This window comes from Neoarius graeffei, chromosome 18 (assembly GCF_027579695.1).
Source record: "Neoarius graeffei isolate fNeoGra1 chromosome 18, fNeoGra1.pri, whole genome shotgun sequence".
NCBI lineage: Eukaryota > Metazoa > Chordata > Actinopteri > Siluriformes > Ariidae > Neoarius > Neoarius graeffei.
This window is the reverse complement of record NC_083586.1, coordinates 62,758,487-62,783,513: the sequence shown is the minus strand read 5'-3', so window position 1 is coordinate 62,783,513 and position 25,027 is coordinate 62,758,487. Positions and strand designations below refer to the sequence as shown.

Genomic DNA, 25,027 nt, shown 5'->3' with positions numbered 1-25,027 from the left:
TGGGCAAAGCGAATATATTTTCCAACTCAAGAAGATAAACTTCATATCATCATGCCATCGTGTAATGTATTTTATATTATATGGACACACACACACAAAAAAAAACGCAAGTTCTTCAAAAGAATTTTAAATTTGAACCGGTTTGCCATTTTGACAACACACGTCTAGTCAGTGGGAAAACACTGGGAGTGACATCATCGGAGTGAAATATCAGGAAATATGTCATTCAGATCTGCAATGTATTTCATATGAAAAATGTAAGTTTTTCAGCACAAGCAGATAAACTTCATATCTTCAAGCCAATGTGTGATTTTCTTTTTATTATAGCGACACAAACAAATAGGCCTCAAATTTATCAAAACAATTCATCGATTTCCTCACGAGTGACATATTGAAAAATATATCACTCAGTGTCTCGGATGTAGTTCGTATGAAAAGTATGAGTGGCGTATTTTCCAGTAAAACATTTGTGTGTGTATATATAATATATATATATATATAATGTTATTCACCAGCTGGGAGGTCCGTATGGTGAAATACCGTGACCGAGGTCTTGAAAGTACTGAGCGAGGCCCTCTGGGCCGATATCAGTATTCAAGGTCGAGGTCACGGTATTTCACCATACGGACCGACCTTAAGCTGGTAAATAATTTTTTTTTTCTTTACCAAATTCTAACAGAAAACGAGAGCGCCCAAAAGGGAAAACCGAGCCGAGCCAAGCCGCCATTTTGAATCCTCATTCACGGCTGTAATGCAAATTGCTTCCTCCTCGGTATACAAGTGCACTTCCATGGCAGGAAAAAAACTACATTTTGCCGTCTATGTAGTTCCCTACAAAATTGAGTCATTCAGGATTCAGCCATGTTTTTGCTCGGCGTTAGCAAGTTACAGGTTTTTAGCTTTCTCCTGAAATGTTTTCTTTTATTTTGTCTACCTCAGGGTAGTAAAACTCGCTTTCGCTGTGAAGACTGTCATTATCACTATCCATGATGTAAAATTAATGCTATTCTCCTGAGAAATGCTGGCAAAAATGTACAAGATTTTTGATAATCTTATAAATAAGTCTTATTTTTAAAAAAAAGATAAATGTTGACAATAAATGCTACTATGTTTGTTGTTGTGAACGAGCGAGTCGCCAGAGGTCCATAACCGGGGTCCGTAACTGGGGTCCGTATCATAGGATACGGACCTGCTCGCCAGCCAATCAGAGTGCAGGATTTGGACCGCGAAAAAAATAATTAAGTTATTCCACAAAATCGAGTCATACTTGAGCTGATAGCTGATGAGGCGCATAGCACCGAGTTGTCTATAAGCCATATACGACGAGATTGAGTGGAATAACTGTTTTATTCTATCCACAGTCATTGGATATTGAGAAACAGAGCATTTTTATTTTTTGCAAATACAATAAATAAAATCTTTGTACAAAACTTCCAACAAAATCATTTCTGCTGAGAATGTAAATTTGTAAAAAATGCGATAATAATTCATGAAAAATAAAAAAGATATGTTCTTACCATCAAATATTTTCATTCCATATTGTATTGCTTTTTTGTATTTTGGGGGTTTTTGTTTTCAAGTAGAGTTTTTAGTTTGTCCTCGGTTGGTTCAGTAACACGCCGCCATTTTGTTTTTCTCTACTCACAGTACAACCCCGATTCCAAAAAAGTTGGGACAAAGTACAAATTGTAAATAAAAACGGAATGCAATGATGTGGAAGTTTCAAAATTCCATATTTTATTCAGAATAGAACATAGATGACATATCAAATGTTTAAACTGAGAAAATGTATAATTTAAAGAGAAAAATTAGGTGATTTTAAACTTCATGACAACAACACATCTCAAAAAAGTTGGGACAAGGCCATGTTTACCACTGTGAGACATCCCCTTTTCTCTTTACAACAGTCTGTAAACGTCTGGGGACTGAGGAGACAAGTTGCTCAAGTTTAGGGATAGGAATGTTAACCCATTCTTGTCTAATGTAGGATTCTAGTTGCTCAACTGTCTTAGGTCTTTTTTGTCATATCTTCCGTTTTATGATGCGCCAAATGTTTTCTATGGGTGAAAGATCTGGGGCCTCATGTACAAAGCTTGCATACGCACAAAAAAGCTACGTACGTCACTTTCTGCGCAAACATTCGTATGTACAAAGATTGACTTGGCGTGGAAAAGTGCGGTACTCTACGCAAACCTCATGGCTGGCGTACGCACATTTCTGGTGCATCTTGGTACTTGGCGACACTTAGAGGCAGAGCAACGCAACTACATTTAGGCCTACTCGGTCAAGAGTCATGACATGGCGATAAGAAGCATCCAAAAATGCATTGGAACATCAGGATGCGTGAATTGAAATGTATGTCAGTCATACGACATTGTCGAGACACATAATGCGAGACTGTTGGGTAAATGCCAACAGATCCATCAACCATCCCTTCCATATTGTAATTACGGGAAATGAGAAACCCGAGCAATATCATTTCGATATTATTCCCATTGACTATTGGTTAATTAATTAAATTAAAGAATGCACATGCAGGACCATGCATTGCAGCTAGCTTAATAGATCTTCCTCACGCATTTGCCTCGAGGTGTCAGACTGAAATATTATTAGTTGATGTTGCGTGGGGTAGCCTTATCACATAATTACCAAGATCAATATATGAAACGATTTCCAAGTGCGTACAAATCAGACACAACCGCGGTGTGTGGCGTGTTACACAATGTGGCGCAGCGGCACGGCGTGCCAATAATGGAGCGAGACCTGCTGGAGGACCCAGACCCTGGGCCTCACAACGAGGTGCCACAGCGACATGGCATACAAACCCGGCAGCGCTTAATAGCCACAATGTGAAAAGGTAAGGACAGACGGGACACAGGACACCATTCATTTTTTAAGATATTCTTTTAATGTGTTATTCAGTTCCTTCAATTCCTCACGGATTCCCTCGAGGTTGTCGTTAATCGCCTCTATCCCCTTTAAAATTTCCCCCTGCGACTCAAGGACCGCGCACGTCAGCACCCGGCCTGTGGACCTGGCGACAGGGGCAGGCGGTGGAGAAGGGGGGCAGGTGACAGTGACCCTGGATCCGCTCGGCTGGGGGTCCTCTTCCTGCTCGGGTGGGATGGACTGGGGGCCTCCTGTTGTTCCCTGGCCCCCTGCTAGAATACATTTGTCATTAAAATCCTATTGTGGAAAATATGTGCACATGTTTTATTTCTGGTTACATGTGGCTAGGAATATTGGGCCTACTAAGAGAGGAAGACATTTCCTCAAATACAGGGTGTCCCCGAAAAAATGTACACATTAGAGCACTAAAGGTGTTTTTTTGTTTTCAAAACCCATGTAACTCAAATAGACACTCATTGTGGCGCAGGCACTGTGGACGATACGAATCATACCGTTATCTTGGTATAGGCTACATTCACATTCAGTGGCATACAATCAGTGACCGTTGCATGTCTCATAGCATACACTTTGAACATCACTTTAATTGGAGGTGACAGAACAATTAAGTGATGTACCTGGTATGTGAATTCTATTACACTGTGCTAAAGGCAGGGATTAACGCGAATAAATGTTAATGTTAAATGTTAATAATAAATGTTAAATGTTAATTTGATTAACACGAGATTTCTAACATTTAATTAACATTAACGCGTTAGTAAAAGTTGCCATGTCTTTTACCTAACGCGGGCCTTACTGCAGGTCTATTTATACTAATTAACATATTCAGTGTGGAATAATTGAGGGAGGAGAAGGGGCGGGGAACGGGGCTCGTGCATGTGCGCCGAATTCCACGTTGATTGGGATGTACAACAGGAGAGTGCGTGGAAACCTTCGTACGCACTGATTGATACATCCGGATTTTTTTGGTCGTACAGGTACGCAAATTTCCCGATTTTGACGTGCGCACATATTTAGTGGGAAATCCACGCAGGTCTTTGTACATGAGGCCCCTGGACTGCAGGCTGACCAGTTCAGTACCCGGACCCTTCTTCTACGCAGCCATGATGCTGTAATTGATGCAGTATGTGGTTTGGCATTGTCATGTTGGAAAATGCAAGGTCTTCCCTGAAAGAGACGTCGTCTGGATGGGAGCATATGTTGCTCTAGAACCTGGATATACCTTTCAGCATTGATGGTGTCTTTCCAGATGTGTAAGCTGCCCATGCCACACGCACTAATGCAACCTCATACCATCAGAGATGCAGCTTCTGAACTGAGCGCTGATAACAACTTGGGTCGTCCTTCTCCTCTTTAGTCCAAATGACACGGCGTCCCTGATTTCCATAAAGAACTTCAAATTTTGATTCATCTGACCACAGAACAGTTTTCCACTTTGCCACAGTCCATTTTAAATGAGCCTTGGCCCAGAGAAGACGTCTGCGCTTCTGGATCATGTTTAGATACGGCTGCTTCTTTGAACTATAGAGTTTTAGCTGGCAACGGCGGATGGCACGGTGAATTGTGTTCACAGATAATGTTCTCTGGAAATATTCCTGAGCCCATTTTGTGATTTCCAATACAGAAGCATGCCTGTATGTGATGCAGTGCCGTCTAAGGGCCCGAAGATCATGGGCACCCAGTATGGTTTTCCGGCCTTGACCCTTACACACAGAGATTCTTCCAGATTCTCTGAATCTTTTGATGATATTATGCACTGTAGATGATGATATGTTCAAACTCTTTGCAATTTTACACTGTCGAACTCCTTTCTGATATTGCTCCACTATTTGTCGGTGCAGAATTAGGGGGATTGGTGATCCTCTTCCCATCTTTACTTCTGAGAGCCGCTGCCACTCCAAGATGCTCTTTTTATACCCAGTCATGTTAATGACCTATTGCCAATTGACCTAATGAGTTGCAATTTGGTCCTCCAGCTGTTCCTTTTTTGTACCTTTAACTTTTCCAGCCTCTTATTGCCCCTGTCCCAACTTTTTTGAGATGTGTTGCTGTTATGAAATTTCAAATGAGCCAATATTTGGCATGAAATTTCAAAATGTCTCACTTTCGACATTTGATATGTTGTCTATGTTCTATTGTGAATACAATATCAGTTTTTGAGATTTGTAAATTATTGCATTCCGTTTTTATTTACAATTTGTACTTTGTCCCAACTTTTTTGGAATCGGGGTTGTATATGAGCTGATATCCTAGTAGTAGAGTAGCGAATCAGAGCGTGCGATTGCTCATATCCAGTGAATATGGATAGAATAATAATCAAATGTACCATGCACTGAGAGGCTCCGGTTGAAATTATGTAGTACTGTGCCAGTCACCAAAGATAATCCATAATTACCAGAGCCTCTCAGTGCATGGTATATTTGATTAATATCCCTCATCAAAAAATTTCAAACTAAAAGTGTTAAGATTGAATCTCGGCATAAACACACTGAAGGCAGCCCTGTTTATTGTTTACGTTGGAATGACCTTCAACCTACATATATGCAATGTACCATGTTATTGCCTGCCCCGCTAGGCATGATCATGATACGTAGATCTACACATACAGAAATGCCTGTGGGGCCTCAGCTGTGAATCGAGTAGGCCGTATAGCTTAAAATTGTAATGTCAGTTTATGGTATATCCTGGATATACCATGACTGACTCACACTACATCCATTTTTTTTATGTCACGATCTCATCTCATCTCATTATCTGTAGCCGCTTTATCCTGTTCTACAGGGTCGCAGGCAAGCTGGAGCCTATCCCAGCTGACTACGGGTGAAAGGCGGGGTACACCCTGGACAAGTCGCCAGGTCATCACAGGGCTGACACATAGACACAGACAACCATTCACACTCACATTCACACCTACGGTCAATTTAGAGTCACCAATTAACCTAACCTGCATGTCTTTGGACTGTGGGGGAAACCGGAGCACCCGGAGGAAACCCATGTGGACACGGGGAGAACATGCAAACTTTGCACAGAAAGGCCCTCGCCGGCCACGGGGCTCGAACCCGGACCTTCTTGCTGTGAGGCGACAGCGCTAACCACTACACCACCGTGCCGCCCCTTATGTCATGATATACATTGTTTAATCAATGGTGGAACTATTTTACGTGAGCCATCCTTGACCAATCCCTGCACAGGATTGATTGATTGATTGATTGATTGATTGATTGATTGATTGATTTGACTGATGATGAGGGATATAAAACATATGTCATAAACGCTTACAATTTCATAATAATAACATTTTCTCACAATTATGATTTAATGTCTCATTATGACAGTCATTTTTATGAAACTGAAGACATAATTAGGAGATGCGAAGAAAGAAAGAAAAAGAGAAAGAAAAAGACTTGGAAAAAAATGAACACAGTGTGCCATAATAATGAGAACATATGTTATAATTATGGGTGGCATGGTGGTGTAGTGGTTAGCACTGTCGCCTCACAGCAAGAAGGCTCTGGGTTCGAGCCCAGCAGCCGGCGAGGGCCTTTCTGTGTGGAGTTTGCATGTTCTCCCTGTGTCTGTGTGGTTTTCCTCCGGGTGCTCCGGTTTCCCCCACAGTCCAAAGGCACGCAGATTAGGATAATTGGTGGCTCTAAATTGACTGTAGGTGTGAATGGTTATTTGTCTCTATGTGTCAGCTCTGCGATGATCTGGTGACTTGTCCAGGCTGTACCCCGCCTCTCACCCATAGTCAGCTGGGATAGGCTCCAGCTCGCCTGCGACCCTGTAGAACAGGATAAGCGGCTACAGATCATGGATGGATTAATTTATTTTATTTCTCTGTGTGTGTGTGTGTGTGTGTGTGTGTGTGTGTGTGTGTGTGTTAGGTACAGATAATGATAGGGGAGACTTGGGACAGTTTGGATTCCCATAAATTCATTTCAACCAGTCAAGTTTTAGATCCCATCAGAAGTTAGATGTTGCTACTCAGAGTAACCCAGTGTTGTAGTTGAATCACTAAACCTTGAGTCCAAGTCCAGTCTCAAGTCCCCAGTGTTCAAGTCCAAGCCATTAAAGGAAATTTTGAGGAGAGTCCGAGTTGAGTCCGAGAACAAGACTCCAACTGCATCATCTGATGGTGGCTGTAATTCAGACTGTCAAAAGCATTTGGCTCCAATTGCAAATTCGCGACCAACTTGGAAGGGAGTCAAATACCCATTGAAGTGATTGGCCACAGCCAGTGTTGTAGTCGAGTCACTCAACCTCGAGTTGGAGTCCAGTCCAGTCCGGGTGCTCCGGTTTCCCCCACAGTCCAAAGACATGCAGGTTAGGTTAACTGGTGACTCTAAATTGACCGTAGGTGTGAATGTGAGTGTGAATGGTTGTCTGTGTCTATGTGTCAGCCCTGTGATGACCTGGCGACTTGTCCAGGGTGTACCCCGCCTTTCGCCCATAGTCAGCTGGGATAGGCTCCAGGTTGCCTGCGACCCTGTAGAAGGATAAAGCGGCTAGAGATAATGAGAGGAGATGAGTATCAGTATGCATAAAAATAGTTTAAGGCCTATATTATTGCACATAATAATTGCATCGATGAGAGATGGCAGAGGCAGTAGTGGTGAAGTAGTGCAAATTAAACGACAAACAGGTTATTGCTGCTACGTTACAAGTTGTGGGTGTTATACAGTCTGACAGCAGCCGGTATGAATGACCTGCGGTATCTCTCCTTCTTACACCGTGGGTGTAGCAGTCTACTACTAATGTTAGAATTATGACTTTGTACTTTTTTGGGCGGCACGGTGGTGTAAGTGGTTAGCACGGTCGCCTCACAGCAAGAAGGTTCTGGGTTCACGGCCGCTGGGGGCCTTTCTGTATGGAGTTTGCATGTTCTCCCGGGTTTCCTCCGGGTGCTCCGGTTTCCCCCACAGTCCAAAGACATGCGGTTAGGTTAATATGGGACGGCCTTGGGCTGAGATGCCTTTGAGCGAGGCACCGAACTCCCAACTGCTCCCCGGGCGCTGTTAGCATGGCTGCCCACTGCTCTGGGTGTGTGTGTGTGTGTGTTCACTGCTTCAGATGGGTTAAATGCAGAGAGGAATTTCACAAGTGTGTGATGAATAAATTTGTGCTTTCTTTCTACTGTCATTATCAATAAATTGACAACCATCATGATGAGAAGTGATAATTCTGAGAGAAGATCTCGTGTATGACAGATTATTATGGCACAAGGGCGAGATGGAGTTTGCGTTTAAACGCTCGGTCCGGAACTAATGTTTACGCCCCGCGTTCACTCCGGAAGGTGTTACACGTCGTGCGAGCCGACTTGCTTGCTTCCTGCACAGACCGGAAGTAAGCCGAGGAGCGGACCTGGAGGTGACCGACTGGCACTGTTTTCTTTATAAAGAAAAGGATCGAGAAGCGTTTGGAGTTTTGATCAGGCGTGCGGTTCCGGTTCAGCGGTGAAATGGGCTCTCATCTGGTGCGGAGCTACATCACGGAGCGGGACACGACACCGGACCCGAGAGGCCCGTTACAGCACGACCCGCAGTTCGGCTTCCCCGAGGAGAGGAAGGAGAGAGGTGGGTTTTAGATAAACAGCAGCAGCATGTGTATAAATCAGTGTGAATGTTTAGTGTTGACAGAAAGAAGGCTGCTGTTCTAAACCCAGATGTCACCCTGTTCCGTGTCCGAGTGTGGAGTGAAGTGTTCTCCACCCTGCCTGGTGCACTCAGCAAGCTGCTGTTTGAGACGCAGGTCGTGTTACTTACCTGCACGTTATGACCAAAAGTTTGTGCACCCCGACCAGAACACCCAAAGTGTTTTTTTGCCAAGCTGTTCCTCCAAATTCAGAAGCACACTTTTTTTTTTTCCTTCAGTGGAACTGAGACCCCAAAACCTCACGGTGTGTGAAGGTTGGAGTGAAGAACTTGAGTGTCCTGCACAGACTGAACTCAACCCCACTGAACCCCTCTGGGATGAACTGGAGCCTCCTCAACCTCAACATTATTGTTGTTCACAATATATATATATAAAACAGTCTCAGTAAAGATCTTACGGATGTAAATATGCATCTGTATCAAGTCAAGTCAACTTTATTGTCAAATATGCTATACATGCTCGACATACAGCACAGATGAAATTACAGTCCTCTCTGACCCACGGTGCAAACAGGCAATGCAATAAATAATAGAATAATTGAATAAACAATTCGGGGCGGCACGGTGGTGTAGTGGTTAGCGCTGTCGCCTCACAGCAAGAAGGTCCGGGTTCGAGCCCCGTGGCCGGCGAGGGCCTTTCTGTGCGGAGTTTGCATGTTCTCCCCGTGTCCGTGTGGGTTTCCTCCGGGTGCTCCGGTTTCCCCCACAATCCAAAGACATGCAGGTTAGGTTAACTGGTGACTCTAAATTGACCGTAGGTGTGAATGTGAGTGTGAATGGTTGTCTGTATCTATGGCTACATTTACACTAGACCGTATTTGTCTCGTTTTCTTCGCGGATGCACTGTCCGTTTACATTAAACCGCCTGGAAACGGGAATCCGCCAGCGTCCACGTATTCAATCCAGATCGTGTCAGCTCCGGTGCTGTGTAAGCATTCAAAATACGCGGATACGCTGTGTTGAGCTCTAGCTGGCGTCTCATTGGACAACGTCACTGTGACATCCACCTTCCTGATTCGCTGGCGTTGGTCATGTGACGCGAATGCTGAAAAACGGCTCGGACTTCCGCCGTGTATCACCTTTCATTAAAGAGTATAAAAGTATGAAAATACTGCAAATACTGATGCAAATACTGCCCGTTGTGTAGTTATGATTGTCTTTAGGCTTGCCATCCTTCCACTTGCAAGTAGTAAGTGATGTGCGCTGGGATCTCACACACAGCGGCTCAGTCCCGAATCGTGGCTTGCGCACTTCACTCGCGCGCTGTGTGAGCTGCGCAGGGCCAGAGTGCGCACCCTCCAGAGGGCACTCGCTGTTCAGGGCGGAGTGATTTGGAGCGCAGGATGCCTGCGGAGCCGAGCGTATCCGCGTATTGGCGTTGCTGTGTGCACGGCTAACGGTTTTAGTGTAAACGCGAATCGTTTTAAGAATGTTAATCTGATGATCCGCTGATTCGACATAATGTAAACGTAGCCATAGTGTCAGCCCTGTGATGACCTGGCGACTTGTCCAGGGTGTACCCCGCCTTTCGCCCGTAGTCAGCTGGGATAGGCTCCAGCTCGCCTGCGACCCTGTAGAACAGGATAAAGCGACTAGAGACAATGAGATGAGATGAAGAAAACAAAGTTCATGTTCTTTTCTAGAACCCATAAGCTGGGATCCTCCCTGCCTCAACTATGCACTTTGCAGGGTAAATCGATTGAACTCGTCTCCTCATATAGATATCTGGGTTTTATGTTGGAGGAAGATCTAGCCTTTAAATTGCATGTTGAGAATTTACTTTGTAGACTGAAATTAAAGCTGGGTTTTTTCTTTAGAAACAAATCTTGCTTTACTCAACAAGCAAGGAAAAGATTGGTTGAATCTACTTTTCTGCCAGTCTTGGATTATGGGGACGTATTTTATAGACGTACCTTTAAAGCTCTGCTACAGTCCTTAGACTCCGTGTATCATTCTGCATTAAGATTTATCACTCAAGCAAGTTACTCCACCCATCATTGTGCCTTGTATGAAATGGTTGGTTGGTCCTCACTCTTTATGAGAAGACATAAACATTGGTTAATTTTTGTGTACAAAGCAATAATTGGCCAACTTCCTTCTTATATATCTGTTCTTTTAACACCTAGTACGTCTCAGTACAATCTACGGTCAAGTAGCTATATCTTGTATGATGTTGTGCAGGCAAAATCTGAGTTTGGTAAGACTGCCTTTGCTTGTAGTGCTCCAACAGCATGGAATGAGCTACAGAGACGACTAAAACTTGAGGTTTTTATTTCACTTGTTGACTTCAAAGCTTGTCTTAACCGAGTGTATCAGTCAGTCTGTTCTTGTTTTTAAATTTTCTGTTTTTGTGTGCTGCCTTCTTGGCCAGGGCTTACTTGTAAAAGAGATTTTAATCTCAATGTGATTTTATCCCTGGTAAAATAAAGGTGAAATAAATAAAAAAAAAAAAAAAAAACATCTGACCATCAGGGTCTGATCTCAGTAATGCTGTTAACTGGCCTAATGGTTAGAAAAGCAACTTTGGGACCAAAAGATCTCTGGTTCAATTTCCTGGATCAGCAGGAATGGCTGAAGTGCCCTTGAGCAAGGCACCTCACCTCAAACTGCCCCCTCCAGCTGCTCTGGGAATGTTGTACAACCCCTGGCAAAAAGTATGGAATCACCAGTCTTGGATGAGCACTCATTCAGACGTTTTATTCTGTAGAACAAACTGAGATCACAAACATGATACAATAATAAAGTCATTCCAAAGTGCAACTTCTTGGCCTTCAGAAACACTAAAATAAACGAAGAAAATACATTGTGATAGTCAGCAAATGTTACTTTTATAGACCAAGCACAGGGAAAAAAAATATGGAATCACTCAATTCTGAGGAAAAAAATATGGAATCACTCAATTTTCAGGTAGAAAATAAGGACTCACCCAGTCAATTTCCTTTCCCTAAATTGACGCCTGTCTCAGTTATCACACCTTGGAGGGCTGCTGGACCAAGTGGATTGGCAAGAATCATGGCTCCAACAAGAGAGATGTCTCTTGAAACAAAAGAGAGGATCGTCAAACTTCTTAAAGAAGGTAACTCTTCACGCATGGTTGCCAAAGATGTGGGCTGTTCACAGTCAGCTGTATCTAAGATATGGACCAAGTACAAACAGCATGGGAAGGTTTTTAAAGCCAAGCGTACTGGTAGACCAAGGAAGACATCAAAGTGTCAAGACAAAAAACTTAAGGCCATATGTCTTGAAAACTGAAAAAGTACAACAAAACAAATGAAGCATAAATGGGAGGAAGCTGGAGTCGATGTACAAGTATGTGACCGAACCATGAGAAATCGCCTAAAGGAAATGGGATTTTCATCTAGGAAAGCTAAAAGAAAACCATCATTGACACCTAAACAGAAAAGAACAAGACTACAATGGGCTAAGGAGAAGCAATCATGGACTGTGGATGACTGGATGAAAGTTATCTTCAGTGATGAATCACGAATCTGCATTGGACAAGGTGATGATGCTGGAACTTTTGTTTGGTGCCGTTCCAGTGAGATTTATGAAGAGGACTGCCTGAAGAAAACATCCAAATTTCCACAATCCTTGATGATATGGGGCTGCATGTCAGGCAAAGGCACTGGGGAGACGGCTGTGGTTACTTCTTCAATAAATGCACAGTCTTACATTGACATTTTGGACAGTTTTCTTATCCCTTCAATTGAAAAGTTATTTGGGGATGATGAAATAATTTTCCAAGATGACAATGCATCGTGCCATAGAGCAAAAACTGTGAAAGCATTCCTTGGTGAAAGACACATCCAGTCAATGTCATGGCCTGCAAATAGTCCAGATTAGTCTGGCTAACGCGACTGCAAAGCTCTACGAGCTATTGGTCTGGCCAAGATATTAAGCCCAACCGTTTCCCAGAGCCCGTGGTTGACCCGCCTCCCTGAAATGCCTGTTTGCTACTGGTCGAAGCCAGAAAAGGCTGTGACGAAGCTTAAACCAATCACATCACTCTTTCCTCTGACGTATGTGACGCGACGGGGCTAACTGGTAGATTAAACTCTTACCGAAGCCGGTCGGGAGCAAGGCGAAAACGTCCTTCCTTTCAATAAATACCTCCAGGGCTGCTCTTTGCTCCGTTTTCAGTGAGAACTTGCTCCATGTTCGTAATGTTTCTAGTGAATGAAGCGCTTCCGGCATAGATTCTGTAAACAATCTATGGCTTCCGGTCCCAGTTCTACTACGTCACTGCCTTGAACACGCCTCTACCCAGGGCCGTTGGAGATGCTCAAAGTTGATTGGTTCCCAATTTTTCGGGAGCTTGGAGGAGCTGTAGATAGCTTGCCTGGCCAGACTAAGCTCGCAGCAGGCCCTCATGTTGCGTCACGCTTAGGATGGGCGGGCCCAGGCCAAGTCCAGATCTCAACCCAATAGAAAACTTGTGGTGGAAATTGAAAAAAATGGTCGACGACAAGGCTCCGGCCTGCAAAGCTGATCTGGCAACTGCAGTCAAAGAGAGTTGGCACCAGATTGATGAAGAATACTGTTTGTCACTCATCAAGTCCATGCCTAAGAGACTGCAAGCCGTTATAAAAGCCAGAGGTGGTGCAACTAAGTACTAATGATGTGTTTTGAATGTTCTTTTGTTTGTCTGTTTTTCATGATTCCATTTTTTTTTTCCTCAGAATTGAGTGATTCCATATTTTTTTTCCCCTGTGCTTGGTCTATAAAAGTAACATTTACTGACTTCCACAATGCTTTTTCTTCATTTCTTTTAGTGTTTCTGAAGGCCAAGAAGTTGCACTTTGGAATGACTTTATTATTGTATCATGTTTGTGATCTGAGTTTGTTCGACAGAATAAAATGTGTGAATGAGTGCTCATTCAAGACTGGTGACTCCATACTTTTTGCCAGGGGTTGTACATTGCTTTGGATAAGAGCATCTGCTAAATGCCATTAATGTAATATAATGTTATAGCTGGACTGAATGAACACATCCCCACAGCCACACCCCGAAATCTAGTGGAAAGCCTTCCCAGAAGAAAAGAGTGGAGTTTATTATAACAGTAAAGGAGAATAAATCTGGAATGAGATGTTCAACAAGGACACATGGGTGTGATGGTCAGGGGCACACATACTTTTGGTCATATCGTGTAGCTGAATTTTGGACTCATAAATGCTTTATTTCTGTGAATATTTTTATTTACGCTACCAAAATTAATAATAAAAGCAACTTACGAAATTACAGTTTTAAAAAATAGTTCAAACACGAGCTCCAAATACAGAATGCGTATTTAATTCCTTAATCATTTGCTGCTTTATTATTAAAAGTAAATGCACCTGTAAGACACAGACCCCAAATGTTAACTTTTTGCGGCGCACTGTGGGATTACATTAGTACACTGAATATTCTCCACGAGCTATGAAATGTCGAAGTCCAACGTTTAGCCAGCGTAAATGTTTGCAGTCTCAAGGTTTTTTTTAAATTCACTTTTATTTTCGAACTTTGTGATTCTGGTTTGTTTTGGAGACAGGAGGCTGAACTGAACTGGAGCTAGTAGAGCTGAAGATGCTGAAATGTTCATTAGGAGTGACAAAGCTGGACAGGATTAGAATTGAGGAGTATACAGTGGTGCTTGAAAGTTTGTGAACCCTTTAGAATTTTCTATATTTCTGCATAAATATGACCTAAAACATCATCAGATTTTCACACAAGTCCTAAAAGTAGATAAAGAGAACCCAGTTAAACAAATGAGACACAAATATTCTACTTGATCATTTATTTATTGAGGAAAATGATCCAATATTACATATCTGTGAGTGGCAAAAGTATGTGAACCTCTAGGATTAGCAGTTAATTTGAAGGTGAAATTAGAGTCAGGTGTTTTCAATCAATGGGATGACAATCAGGTGTGAGTGGGCACCCTGTTTTATTTAAAGAACAGGGATCTATCAAAGTCTGATCTTCACAACACATGTTTGTGGAAGTGTATCATGGCACGAACAAAGGAGATTTCTGAGGACCTCAGAAAAAGCGTTGTTGATGCTCATCAGGCTGGAAAAGGTTACAAAACCAGCTCTAAAGAGTTTGGACTCCACCAATCCACAGTCAGACAGATTGTGTACAAATGGAGGAAATTCAAGGCCATTGTTACCCTCCCCAGGAGTGGTCGACCAACAAAGATCACTCCAAGAGTAAGGCATGTAATAGTCGGTGAGGTAACAAAGAACCCCAGGGTAACTGAAGGCCTCTCTCACATTGGCTAATGTTAATGTTCATGAGTCCACCATCAGGAGAACACTGAACAACAATGGTGTGCATGGCAGAGTTGCAAGGAGAAAGCAATTGCTCTCCAAAAAGAACATTGCTGCTCATCTACAGTTTGCTAAAGGTCACGTGGGCAAGCTAGAAGGCTATTGGAAAAATGTTTTGTGGACGGATGAGGCCAAAATAGAACTTTTTGGTTTAAATGAGAAGTGTTGTTTGGAGAAAGGAAAACACTGCATTGCAGCATAAGAACCTTATCCCATCTGTGAAACATGGTGGTGGTAGTATCATGGTTTGGGCCTGTTTTGCTGCATCTGGGCCAGGACGGCTTGCCATCATTGATGGAACAATGAATTCTGAATTATACCAGCGAATTCTAAAGGAAAATGTCAGAATATCTGTCCATGAACTGAATCTCAAGAGAAGGTGAGTCATGCAGCAAGACAACGACCCTAAGCACACAAGTCGTTCTACCAAAGAATGGTTAAAGAAGAATAAAGTGAATGTTTTGGAATGGCCAAGTCAAAGTCCTGACCTTAATCCAATGGAAATGTTGTGGAAGGACCTGAAGCGAGCAGTTCATGTGAGGAAACCCACCAACATCCCAGAGTTGAAGCTGTTCTGTACGGAGGAACGGGCTAAAATTCCTCCAAACCGGTGTGCAGGACTGATCAACAGTTACCGTAAACATTTAGTTGCAGTTATCGCTGGACAAGGGGGTCACACCAGATACTGAAAGCAAAGGTTCACATACTTTTGCCACTCACAGATATGTAATATTGGATCATTTTCCTCAATAAATAAATAACCAAGTATAATAATTTCGTCTCATTTGTTTAACTGGTTTCTCTTTATCTACTCTTAGGACTTGTGTGAAAATCTGATGGTGTTTTAGGTCATATTTATGCAGAAATATAGAAAATTCTAAAGGGTTCACAAACTTTCAAGCACCACTGTATTCAAGGGACAGCTTGGAGACAAACTGAGAGAGGTGAGATTGAGATGGTTTGGATTGGACACATGCAGAGGAGAGATCCTGGGAATACTGGGAAAAGAACGCTGGAGATGGAGTTGCTGGGTAGAAGGAAAAGAAGAGCTAAGATGAGATTGATGGATTTGGTGAAGGAGGACATGAGGACGGTTGGTGGGACAGAAGAAGATACAGAGGACGGGGAAATGGAGGGACATTATCCACTGTGGAGAAAGAATAATGAGAAGGGGAAGAAATGTTTATTATAATCTAGCTATTCAAGTATTAGTTACACTGAACCAGATATGTACCGTTTTTTTTTATATATTTATAAACACCATGAGCTTTTTTTCACTGAACCACAGAAACCCAAAACCACACTGTGAAACTGTAATCTTTCATAATTATATTAACAGCCTTTCTTTGCAGTTTTATTAAAGTCACTGTCAATTTTTCAGACTGACAGCATTTTAAATCTGATTCAAGTGACCGGGCAGTTAAACAGGAACAATAGAAACAGATAATAATCTGTAATCTGGGCCTCCTGGATATACGCCATAGATTATGGTTTAAAGGATTTAGAGAGCAGGTTTGAAGATTAAAAGTGAGCCAGTGACCTCTTTATCCAAAACCTGGAAACTATAGGATGCTCAAAAACGTTTGACGAGCATAAGGGAAGGGAGGGGTGTGGCATTACAAAAAAAATTTCCAGACAAAACAGATAATTTTAGATAAAAGTCTTATATATTAAAGCTGTTCCATTAAATTGAGTCGTACGTGAGCTCGTAGTTGTCTATAATCCGTGTATGACGAGATTGAGTGGAATAACGGTTTTATTCTATCCACATTCACTGGCTTTTGAGAAACAGAGCATTTTTATTTTTTTGCAAATTTGATCAATAAAAACTTTTTATACAAAATGTCCGACAAAATCATTTCCATTCTTACCACCAAATACTTTCATTCCTTATTTTGTTGTGTTTTTTTTTTTTTTTTTTGAGGTTTTGTTTTTGAGTAGAGTTTTTATTTCGTCCTCGGTTGGTTCAGTAACGCTCCGCCATTGTTTTTCTCTACTCACGGTACGTGTATGAGCTGATATCCTAGTAGTAGAGTAGCCAATCAGAGCGCACGATTGCTCATATCCAGTGAATGTGGATAGAAATATTATATATAAACAAACCACACACGAGGGTAAGTCAATAAGTTCGAAGACAGATGTTGTAATTTCAAAAGGTTTGAAAGACTTCCTCCAGAATTCTACAAGGAAGGAAATCTCTGATGGAAACACCACTTGCAGAAGTGTTTAGACTTAAATGGAGGATATGTAGAGAAATAGCTTTATTTCCATAAATAAAGATTTTTTTTCAATTTGTCTTCAAACTTTTTGACTTGCCTTCGTGTGTGTTTTTATATATCTACACGCGCGTGCGCGCACACAGTACTGTGCAAAAGTCATAGACACCCTATTTCCCCCCCCATACAAACTTTGTTATAGATTCCTATTTTATGAGTTCTACATTATCGAGTCTCAACATTACAAAAACATTTGAGTTCCAAACTTTTGTTTGTTTGTTTCCAGCACAAAATTAAACATCTCATCTCATTATCTGTAGCCGCTTTATCCTGTTCTACAGGGTCGCAGGCAAGCTGGAGCCTATCCCAGCTGACTACGGGCGAAAGGCGGGGTACACCCTGGACAAGTCGCCAGGTCATCACAGGGCTGACACATAGACACAGACAACCATTCACACTCACATTCACACCTACGCTCAATTTAGAGTCGCCAGTTAACCTAACCTGCATGTCTTTGGACTGTGGGGGAAACCGGAGCACCCGGAGGAAACCCACGCGGACATGGGGAGAACATGCAAACTCCGCACAGAAAGGCCCTCGCCGGCCACGGGGCTCGAACCCGGACCTTCTTGCTGTGAGGCGACAGCGCTAACCACTACACCACCGTGCTGCCTAAATTAAATGTTAAAGGAAAAAAAATTTGTGGTATGTCTGAGCAGCATTTTCCATAAGAGAGCACTTTTCAGATTAAAAAAGAAAGCATAGAGAAGGCTGCTGGGTTTTGGTGTAAAATGAAGAAGCGAGTGTGACAAAGTGTCCAGAAGAACTGGGGCTGGTTCTGGAAGATGCTCAGGAAAACCTACAGCTCATTTCTGCATAAAACTGACCTCACTGGACCTCAGACTACCATTTCATTTATTTATTTTTTAAAGCAAAGGGAATTTTGTCTCACACCCAATAGTGACTGTCATTTATTATGGCTTACTGATTATAGTATTAATTTATTTTTTTTAATGTTGAAACATTTCATTTTATTTTTAAGTATTTCTTTACGTGTGTGTGTGTGTGTGTGTGTGTGTGTGTGTGTGTTGGAGCAGAGGAACAATGCTGGCCGTCACACACCACCTTCTCCACTCTGTATATAACCCCGGATGTGTGTTGTGGTTTTTAGAGCCCGTGGCCACTCAGGAGCACATGAACTTGGCCATGTTGCCGCTGGAGCAGCGTGATTACTGCGCTCACTACCTGATGAAACTGATGAAGTGTAAGAGAGACAACTTCCCCAACTTCCTGGCCTGCAAGCACGAGAGACACGACTGGGATTACTGCGAACACCAGGAGTAAGACCTGTATTTTTATTTATTTTTAAAAAAAAATCATTCGTTACTTCTGTACAGCTCTCAGTGGCTGCTACTGAAATCCTTCTCTGAGGTTTCTTCGTAATGTTTTGCTGACGCGGGGGGGGGCGGGCGGGCAGGCTGGTGAAGGAGTGACCGTTTATAGCTGCTATAACAGTGAGTTGTGAATGAGAACAGGAACAAGCACTTCAAGGAAAAAAATCATTCTGAGTGAGTACTGGAGTTTGGTTGATTATTTTCCTAGAACTGCATGACACAGTGGTTTATTCCTTCCATAAAGCCTCTCAGCAGGGGGGTGGAACAATCGGAATACTAATAGGGTGTTCACACGGCACATATTTGCATCGATGCTGCACCGATGTATTTTGTTGCGATATATCTTACACTGGTGTAAATTTTGCGCAGCGTTCACACGTCACAACCCTGCTTACTAGAGAGAAGCGTGTCAGCACCGGTGCAGCCCCACTTGCGGTCACACGGCAGTTTCTGCAACCGTGTTATAGTAGCAAAAACTTTATTACTATCATTTCCTTTGATAGTAATAAAGTTTTGATATTTCCTTTTATTACTATCATTTCCTATCATTATTACTATCATTTCCGATAGTAATAATGCGGAAATGAAATATGCGCATGCGTGAAAATGTACTTCTTTTTCCCGGTTGTCATGGCATCACCAAGCGCCGGGAAAACAACGTGGATGAAGACACCAGTGTTGCCAGATATTGCTGACGTCCATCCCAAAATATGTTCAAATCCGCCAAAATGCACTTAAAACCGCCAAATCTGGCAACACTGGAAGACACGCAGTTCTGTTGTTGATATTCACCATTTTGGAAGCGCAAAATACCAGGATGCAAATTATGCAATGCCCGTATGTAATCAACTCTCCTCACGCGTAGCGAGTCTACCCCTGTAGCGTTCAGACGTCCCATTTTATATCGGTGCTGCCCCGCAAACTAGCATTTACTCCGGAGTAAATTTCTTAAACCACCTCCCGAGCAGGGTTAGATTTGCACCGGTTTAAGCAGCTTTCAGGGGCTACACCGCTATAACTTTGTACCGTGTGAACGCTCTACTGGGGCAGCCCCGGTGCTACACCGGAGTAAAAGTTGCCGTGTGAACACCCCTTATGTCATGACTGATGAAAGTGAAGGTGCATGATATTTCAGACGGAGATTCAAAACTATCCTCGTCTCTCTTGAGACAGCAGCGTACTTCAATCAACTTCTGAGCACAATAGTGACAGTATGACATTTCTTCAGAGACCTCCCGCTGGATGTGATTGGCTCAGGTATCACATTACACGCTGGCTTACAGTACATCGTTGCTCGGAGCGGTAGATCTCCGAGTAGATTTGCAGGAAAACTTGTTCTTCATACCTCCTTTGATATCTCTGTCGCTTTCCGTACTGCAGTCATGCGTGTTCTGAGGATTTTTTAAATTTATCTAAATGTTATGTTTGATAAAAGGAGACCGATATACGACAGTGTATTAGGGCTATTTGTAGTTTAAATTTTTTTTTTTTTTTTTAAATATGGAGGTTGAGGTGGGGGGTAGTATTCTGAGGGGGGGAACCTGTTTAGAAAATAAGTCCATATACCGTATTTTCTGGACTATAAGCCGCTACTTTTTTCCTAGGTTTTGAACCATGCGGCTTATACAAAGGTGCGGCTATTCTGTGGATTTTTCTTCTACCGCTAGGGGCGCTCTAACCGGAAGTAGAATCAAAAATAAGATAGACGAAAAATCAATGCAAAGAAGAATTAGCAGATCTTTAGCAGATAGAACACGCACGACAAATTACTAACTGGTAATTATTTTCAAATCCAGCGAAGATGATTAAAGTGACTTGTGATTTCAAACACAGGAGAAATGAAGGTAAATAAATACCGGTTATTTTCTCTTGGTTCTGTTCCGTTTTAATCAGCAAAGTTGCTGCCGTGTTAAAAGGCACTGTTCGGAAAGAATCTGTTCAGGTACATACATGTACATTTACAGTACAAAATCGTTCTGTACATGCAGTAAATATCTAATTTTTCAACATAGATATCTGCGGCTTATAGCCCGGTGCGGCTTGTATATCTTTTTTTTTTTTTTTTAAAAATAGAGCGGATGCGGCTTATATACAGGTGTGCTCTATAGTCCAGAAAATACGGTAGTTACAAGAGGAAAACTCAGATATTCTCATAGATTATAAAGTCACAAATTTGAGGGAAAAAAAGCTTTTTGTCAAGGAACCGGATCGCTTCACTTTGCAGGGTCGAATCGTCATCATACCACAGACGTGTAATATATAGAGGATATTACACAGTTGTGCAAAGATACGAAGTTGATCTTTGAGTGGTGAACGTATATATGACGAGTGAGCAAAGTGAACGAGTAAAAAATATTTTCAACACGAGAAGATAAACTTCATATCTTTAAGCCAGTGTGTGATTTTTCTTTTTATTATATCAACAAAAAAAGTCCCCAAATTTATCAAAACGATTCATCAATTTCCTCACGAGTGACCGATAGAGATTCATGTCCCGGTTTTGGTTCTCCGTGTCCCAGATGGAGCTCGGATGAAAAATAAATACGAGTGGTGTATTTCCCAGTAAAACACTGTGTCATATAAGAATAAAGCACGAAGAGATTTTCAACTACATTTCTCTGAATGCACTGCAGCCAGGAAGCACGAGAGGATTTCTTGTAAATTTCTGATGTTTTGGGGTTGTTTTTTTATCCCCCTTTCACAAATTTCTGACTTTATAATCTTGAATATACAGTCCTCAAAAAAAATCTCCCAGCTTTACTTGCCCAATGGGCGAGCAGCACCCAAAATGTACTTGCCCGAAGAACAATTCCACTTGCCCAGAACTTTTATTTTATTTTGGAGAGGACAGAATGCAGGTTTTCCTCCCCCTTCTTCGTTTCTTCCTGACTAAGACTGTCCAAGTAATCCAGTAGTAGAGCTTTTTTTAGCTGTAGTTTTATTCGGACAACAGCAACAGATGCCGGACGTCTCCGCTTGGCTTCAGTATGTGAACAGCCAATCAGTGGGTCCCGTATGTGTTTGATTTTTTTAGGTCACAATTTACAACCAATAGGAGACACCCTTTGTCAGCTGTCCACCAATCACAGGCTCCCGTGTCACAATGGCGGTATGTTGATAAATATTTAGAAAATAAAAATATTACGAAATATATGAAACTATTAGCCTGGCAAGCCAGACTAAATGTGAATATTTAGTCTGGCCTCGCTCGTAGACATTTCCGAAGGGTGTGGAAGGAACAACCCGCTGTCTTTCAAACTGTCTCTGTGCGTATAGGCCAACGCTCTGACCAATCAGCGCAACAGTGACTGTGACGTAGTCAGAGCGACAGAAAGCAGTGGGGGAGGCCTTGAAATAAATAATTTTTAAAATGCGTATTAATTAATAAACAGGTTCTAGATATTAAGAAGTTTGGAGATAATGACCACAAGTTTGGAGTCTGTACCACATACTTAACATACACTTATTTTTTTCAAGTGTTTTTCAAGGGTTTGCTTAAACTGTTTTTGAGAGTTTTTATTTAGTGGTGTTTGGTGAAATAATTTCCCTTAAATTTAAAATAACGGGAAAATAAGAAACAATCAAAAAGTAATGTTTCAAAGCTGTTTATTAATTCTTCGTACTGCACAAACTAGCCCCATCCTTTTGGCTACGAGCGGAGCCAGCTGGTAGATCAGACTTTTGCCATAGCCGGTCGGCAAAACAGCGAAAACGTCCTTCTTGAAAAGGAATGAGTGGAGAGCCTCTTCCTGCTCATGTTTCAACGAAAACTCCAAGTCTAATTCTTCTAAAACTGATTCCAAAGCGGAGTCAAACGCACGCTGTTCACTAGCCGTAGCCATCTTTCCTGCTGTGCTTTCTCCAGCGTCGCGCAGCTTTGTCGTCACTCCTGCAAAAGCCCGCCCAAAGAATCCAAACAAAAACCTTGCGTTGTGATTGGCGGGCACGATTTGATGCCCGGGGTGTTTTTGTTTATATGTTGCGAGGCTAGACCCACTCGCTAGGCAAAAATATTTTTGGCCGCTAGGCGGGTGGGTCTAGTTTATTAGGCTATGAAACTATCAAAAACAATTTAAAAAAATCTTATTTATACACACACACACAGGTTAGAGGTAAGGAACATTATTCAGTGATATCGTTTATTATTAATTCCAGTCGTGATAAAGTTTGAGACCTGCCCGCTGCTGGCACACGATGTCCTTGACCCTCGTCGCCCTTAGCCAGTTGGTATAATTACGTCATTACATGGACGTCTCTGAGCCGAGCTTTTCTAGTACACTCGAACACACGCATACTTCGATGAATTATAACCAAAAACAAGGAAATTTTGACTGATTTCCTCAAAATATTTTTTTGTACTTTTATATATTGTGTTGATGAATAAAACTTTAATGCATTTCCCGTGAAACTAAACGAGCTACTTTAGACCGGTTCCCTGCTCTCTTGGCGCAGAGTGAGCATACAGTCAATGTCTCTGACGCTTGGTAGGATTAATTTTATTCAGGAACCAGTCCAGGAAAACAAGATTTTCAATAGACACAGGTGAACTTTGTTTTGATGAGGAGTCAGAGGTCACAATGCGTGATTCACTTTGCAGAATAATAATAATTGAAATATGCTACTGCTGGACTGACAGTTCAGATCTGCACCACGGAGCGGTTGCCAGCACTAACTTTTCTCGACCGATTACTCGTCCTTGCACAGACTTTAGTCGTCTCAGACAATCGGACATGCGGTTTTTCAAGCACTGATATGTTAGGGGTATTTTTCCTCATAAATATACAACTTTAATCTCAAATTCTGAGTTTTGTTCTCAGACTACAGCCTCCACCTGATCTGGGTTTTTATTTATTTATTTATTTTTATTTGTGCTAGCAGTGCTGGTGCAAATTGTTACTCTGACTCAGGATCTTTCTACTTTTTCTTATTATTATCCTAATGTTTTTAGGACGCTGTTTCTCCCTCGGTTTTCAACCAATCACCAAATTTCACATGAAGAATAGCTCTGGGCTGAATTATATTCCTATGACTTTTGGTGCTGATCTGGATCACTGATCTGGAATGATCCATGAAAAATGATTTTTTTTTGGGGGGGGCAGCAGGGCACAACTTTTCCTCACCAAGCGTCATTCTCTATCTCTCACTGTTCCGGATCTATAGCGTACGGTGACCAGATGTCCCAGTTTGTAACAGCTAGTGCAAATTACTGTGACTTTAGTCTCAGTGTCTATCTAGTTCAATTTTTTTTTTTAAACCTAAAATAACCTTCATATGCCGTGGTACAAATATGAGCTGAACATTTGAATATTCTTTCCCAACGCTAAACACTGATTTAGAAGTCTAACTGCAGGATTCCTGTTCTTTAAAACTGAGTAATATTTAGAAATAAAGCCGTATAGTGCGCTTCACAGGGAAGTCTGCTTTTCTTGCTGTACTCCTATCAGGGCTTTAATCTGAAAATATCCCCGAGAACCCTGACTTGTGTACAAACAGGAAGCGGTTACAGAGCGTCTTTATTAAACCTGCCAGTGTCGATAAATGTATTAGTGGAAATTCCAGTTATAGTCTAGCTCAAGGCCCTGCTGTAACCTGTGGTGGTTTTGGTTTTTTTAAAATCCATTTATCTTTCTCTGCTTACTGATTTTCTTCGACTCTCTTTTCCTCTCCGCCTGCAGTTACGTGATGCGAATGAAGGAGTACGAGCGAGAGAGACGGCTGAACCTGAGGAAGAAGAGGATCGAAGCCCAGGCAGCATAGTCGTCCCGATCACCCATCTGTCCCACTGTCCTCTTGTTCATGGTCTCTGTCTGTAAATACCAAACTGCTCTCGATAATAAAGAGCACCTTTATCCTGCCTCCACTCTCGTACTCTGTGGGTCCAGTTTATCATATTATACTGAAACATTCAAAACATCAAGCAGCCCAGAGTTATGATGCTAATTAGCTAAAAGTAAAAGAAGCTTGTAGCCTGTACATTTACATTTCTCTCTCTCCCCTCACAGTTCCATTAAATTGCAGAATAAATCAAACTACAATGATTACATTAGAAATTAATCAGATAAAGCTCCGCCTTAAATCTTTAGGCCATGCCTCCTTTATCCTGCTGATGCAGACCAACTTTAAACTAGGTATGGAGCACTTGCATGTGACGTCACAGCCGATCCAGATTGTGACAGACGCCATCTTGTCGGTCAAACGCCATATTTCCACCTTCTACTTCTACCTTTTCTTCTGGAAAACCCTACTATATACAATTCTACTACATACAATTCTACTACAATGGCTGCGGCTACAAGCTCTCCCTACCTGTGCACGTTTGTTTTTTGTGTGTATTTTTGCGTGTTGTTCGTCTGTACCGGACTTCAACATCCACTACAACCGTATGGACTTACTGGACATTGGTTTCCAGCAGAAAATGATGGTTTGTAGCGATTTCCATCGCATGCACAGCGGGGTCTCCGTGGATTGTTATCAGAAGCAAAGCGAAGGAGGCGGCACCGGGCGAGGAAGCAAAAGCGAGGCTGCAGAGCCGGCCTGTTGACTAAGCTCA

The 25,027-nt window shown here is 42.1% G+C and overlaps 1 protein-coding gene across 1 annotated transcript; it reads left to right on the top strand.

Moving 5' to 3' along the window:
- Positions 1–8,221: 8,221 nt before the first annotated feature.
- ndufb7 (NADH:ubiquinone oxidoreductase subunit B7) lies at positions 8,222–24,337 on the top strand. The gene is made up of 3 exons (XM_060899193.1): positions 8,222–8,480; positions 18,255–18,423; positions 24,153–24,337. Exons 1-3 carry the CDS (start codon positions 8,366–8,368, stop codon positions 24,232–24,234), a joined length of 366 nt encoding a protein of 121 aa, XP_060755176.1. The 5' UTR covers positions 8,222–8,365; the 3' UTR covers positions 24,235–24,337.
- The last annotated feature ends 690 nt before the right edge of the window (positions 24,338–25,027 follow it).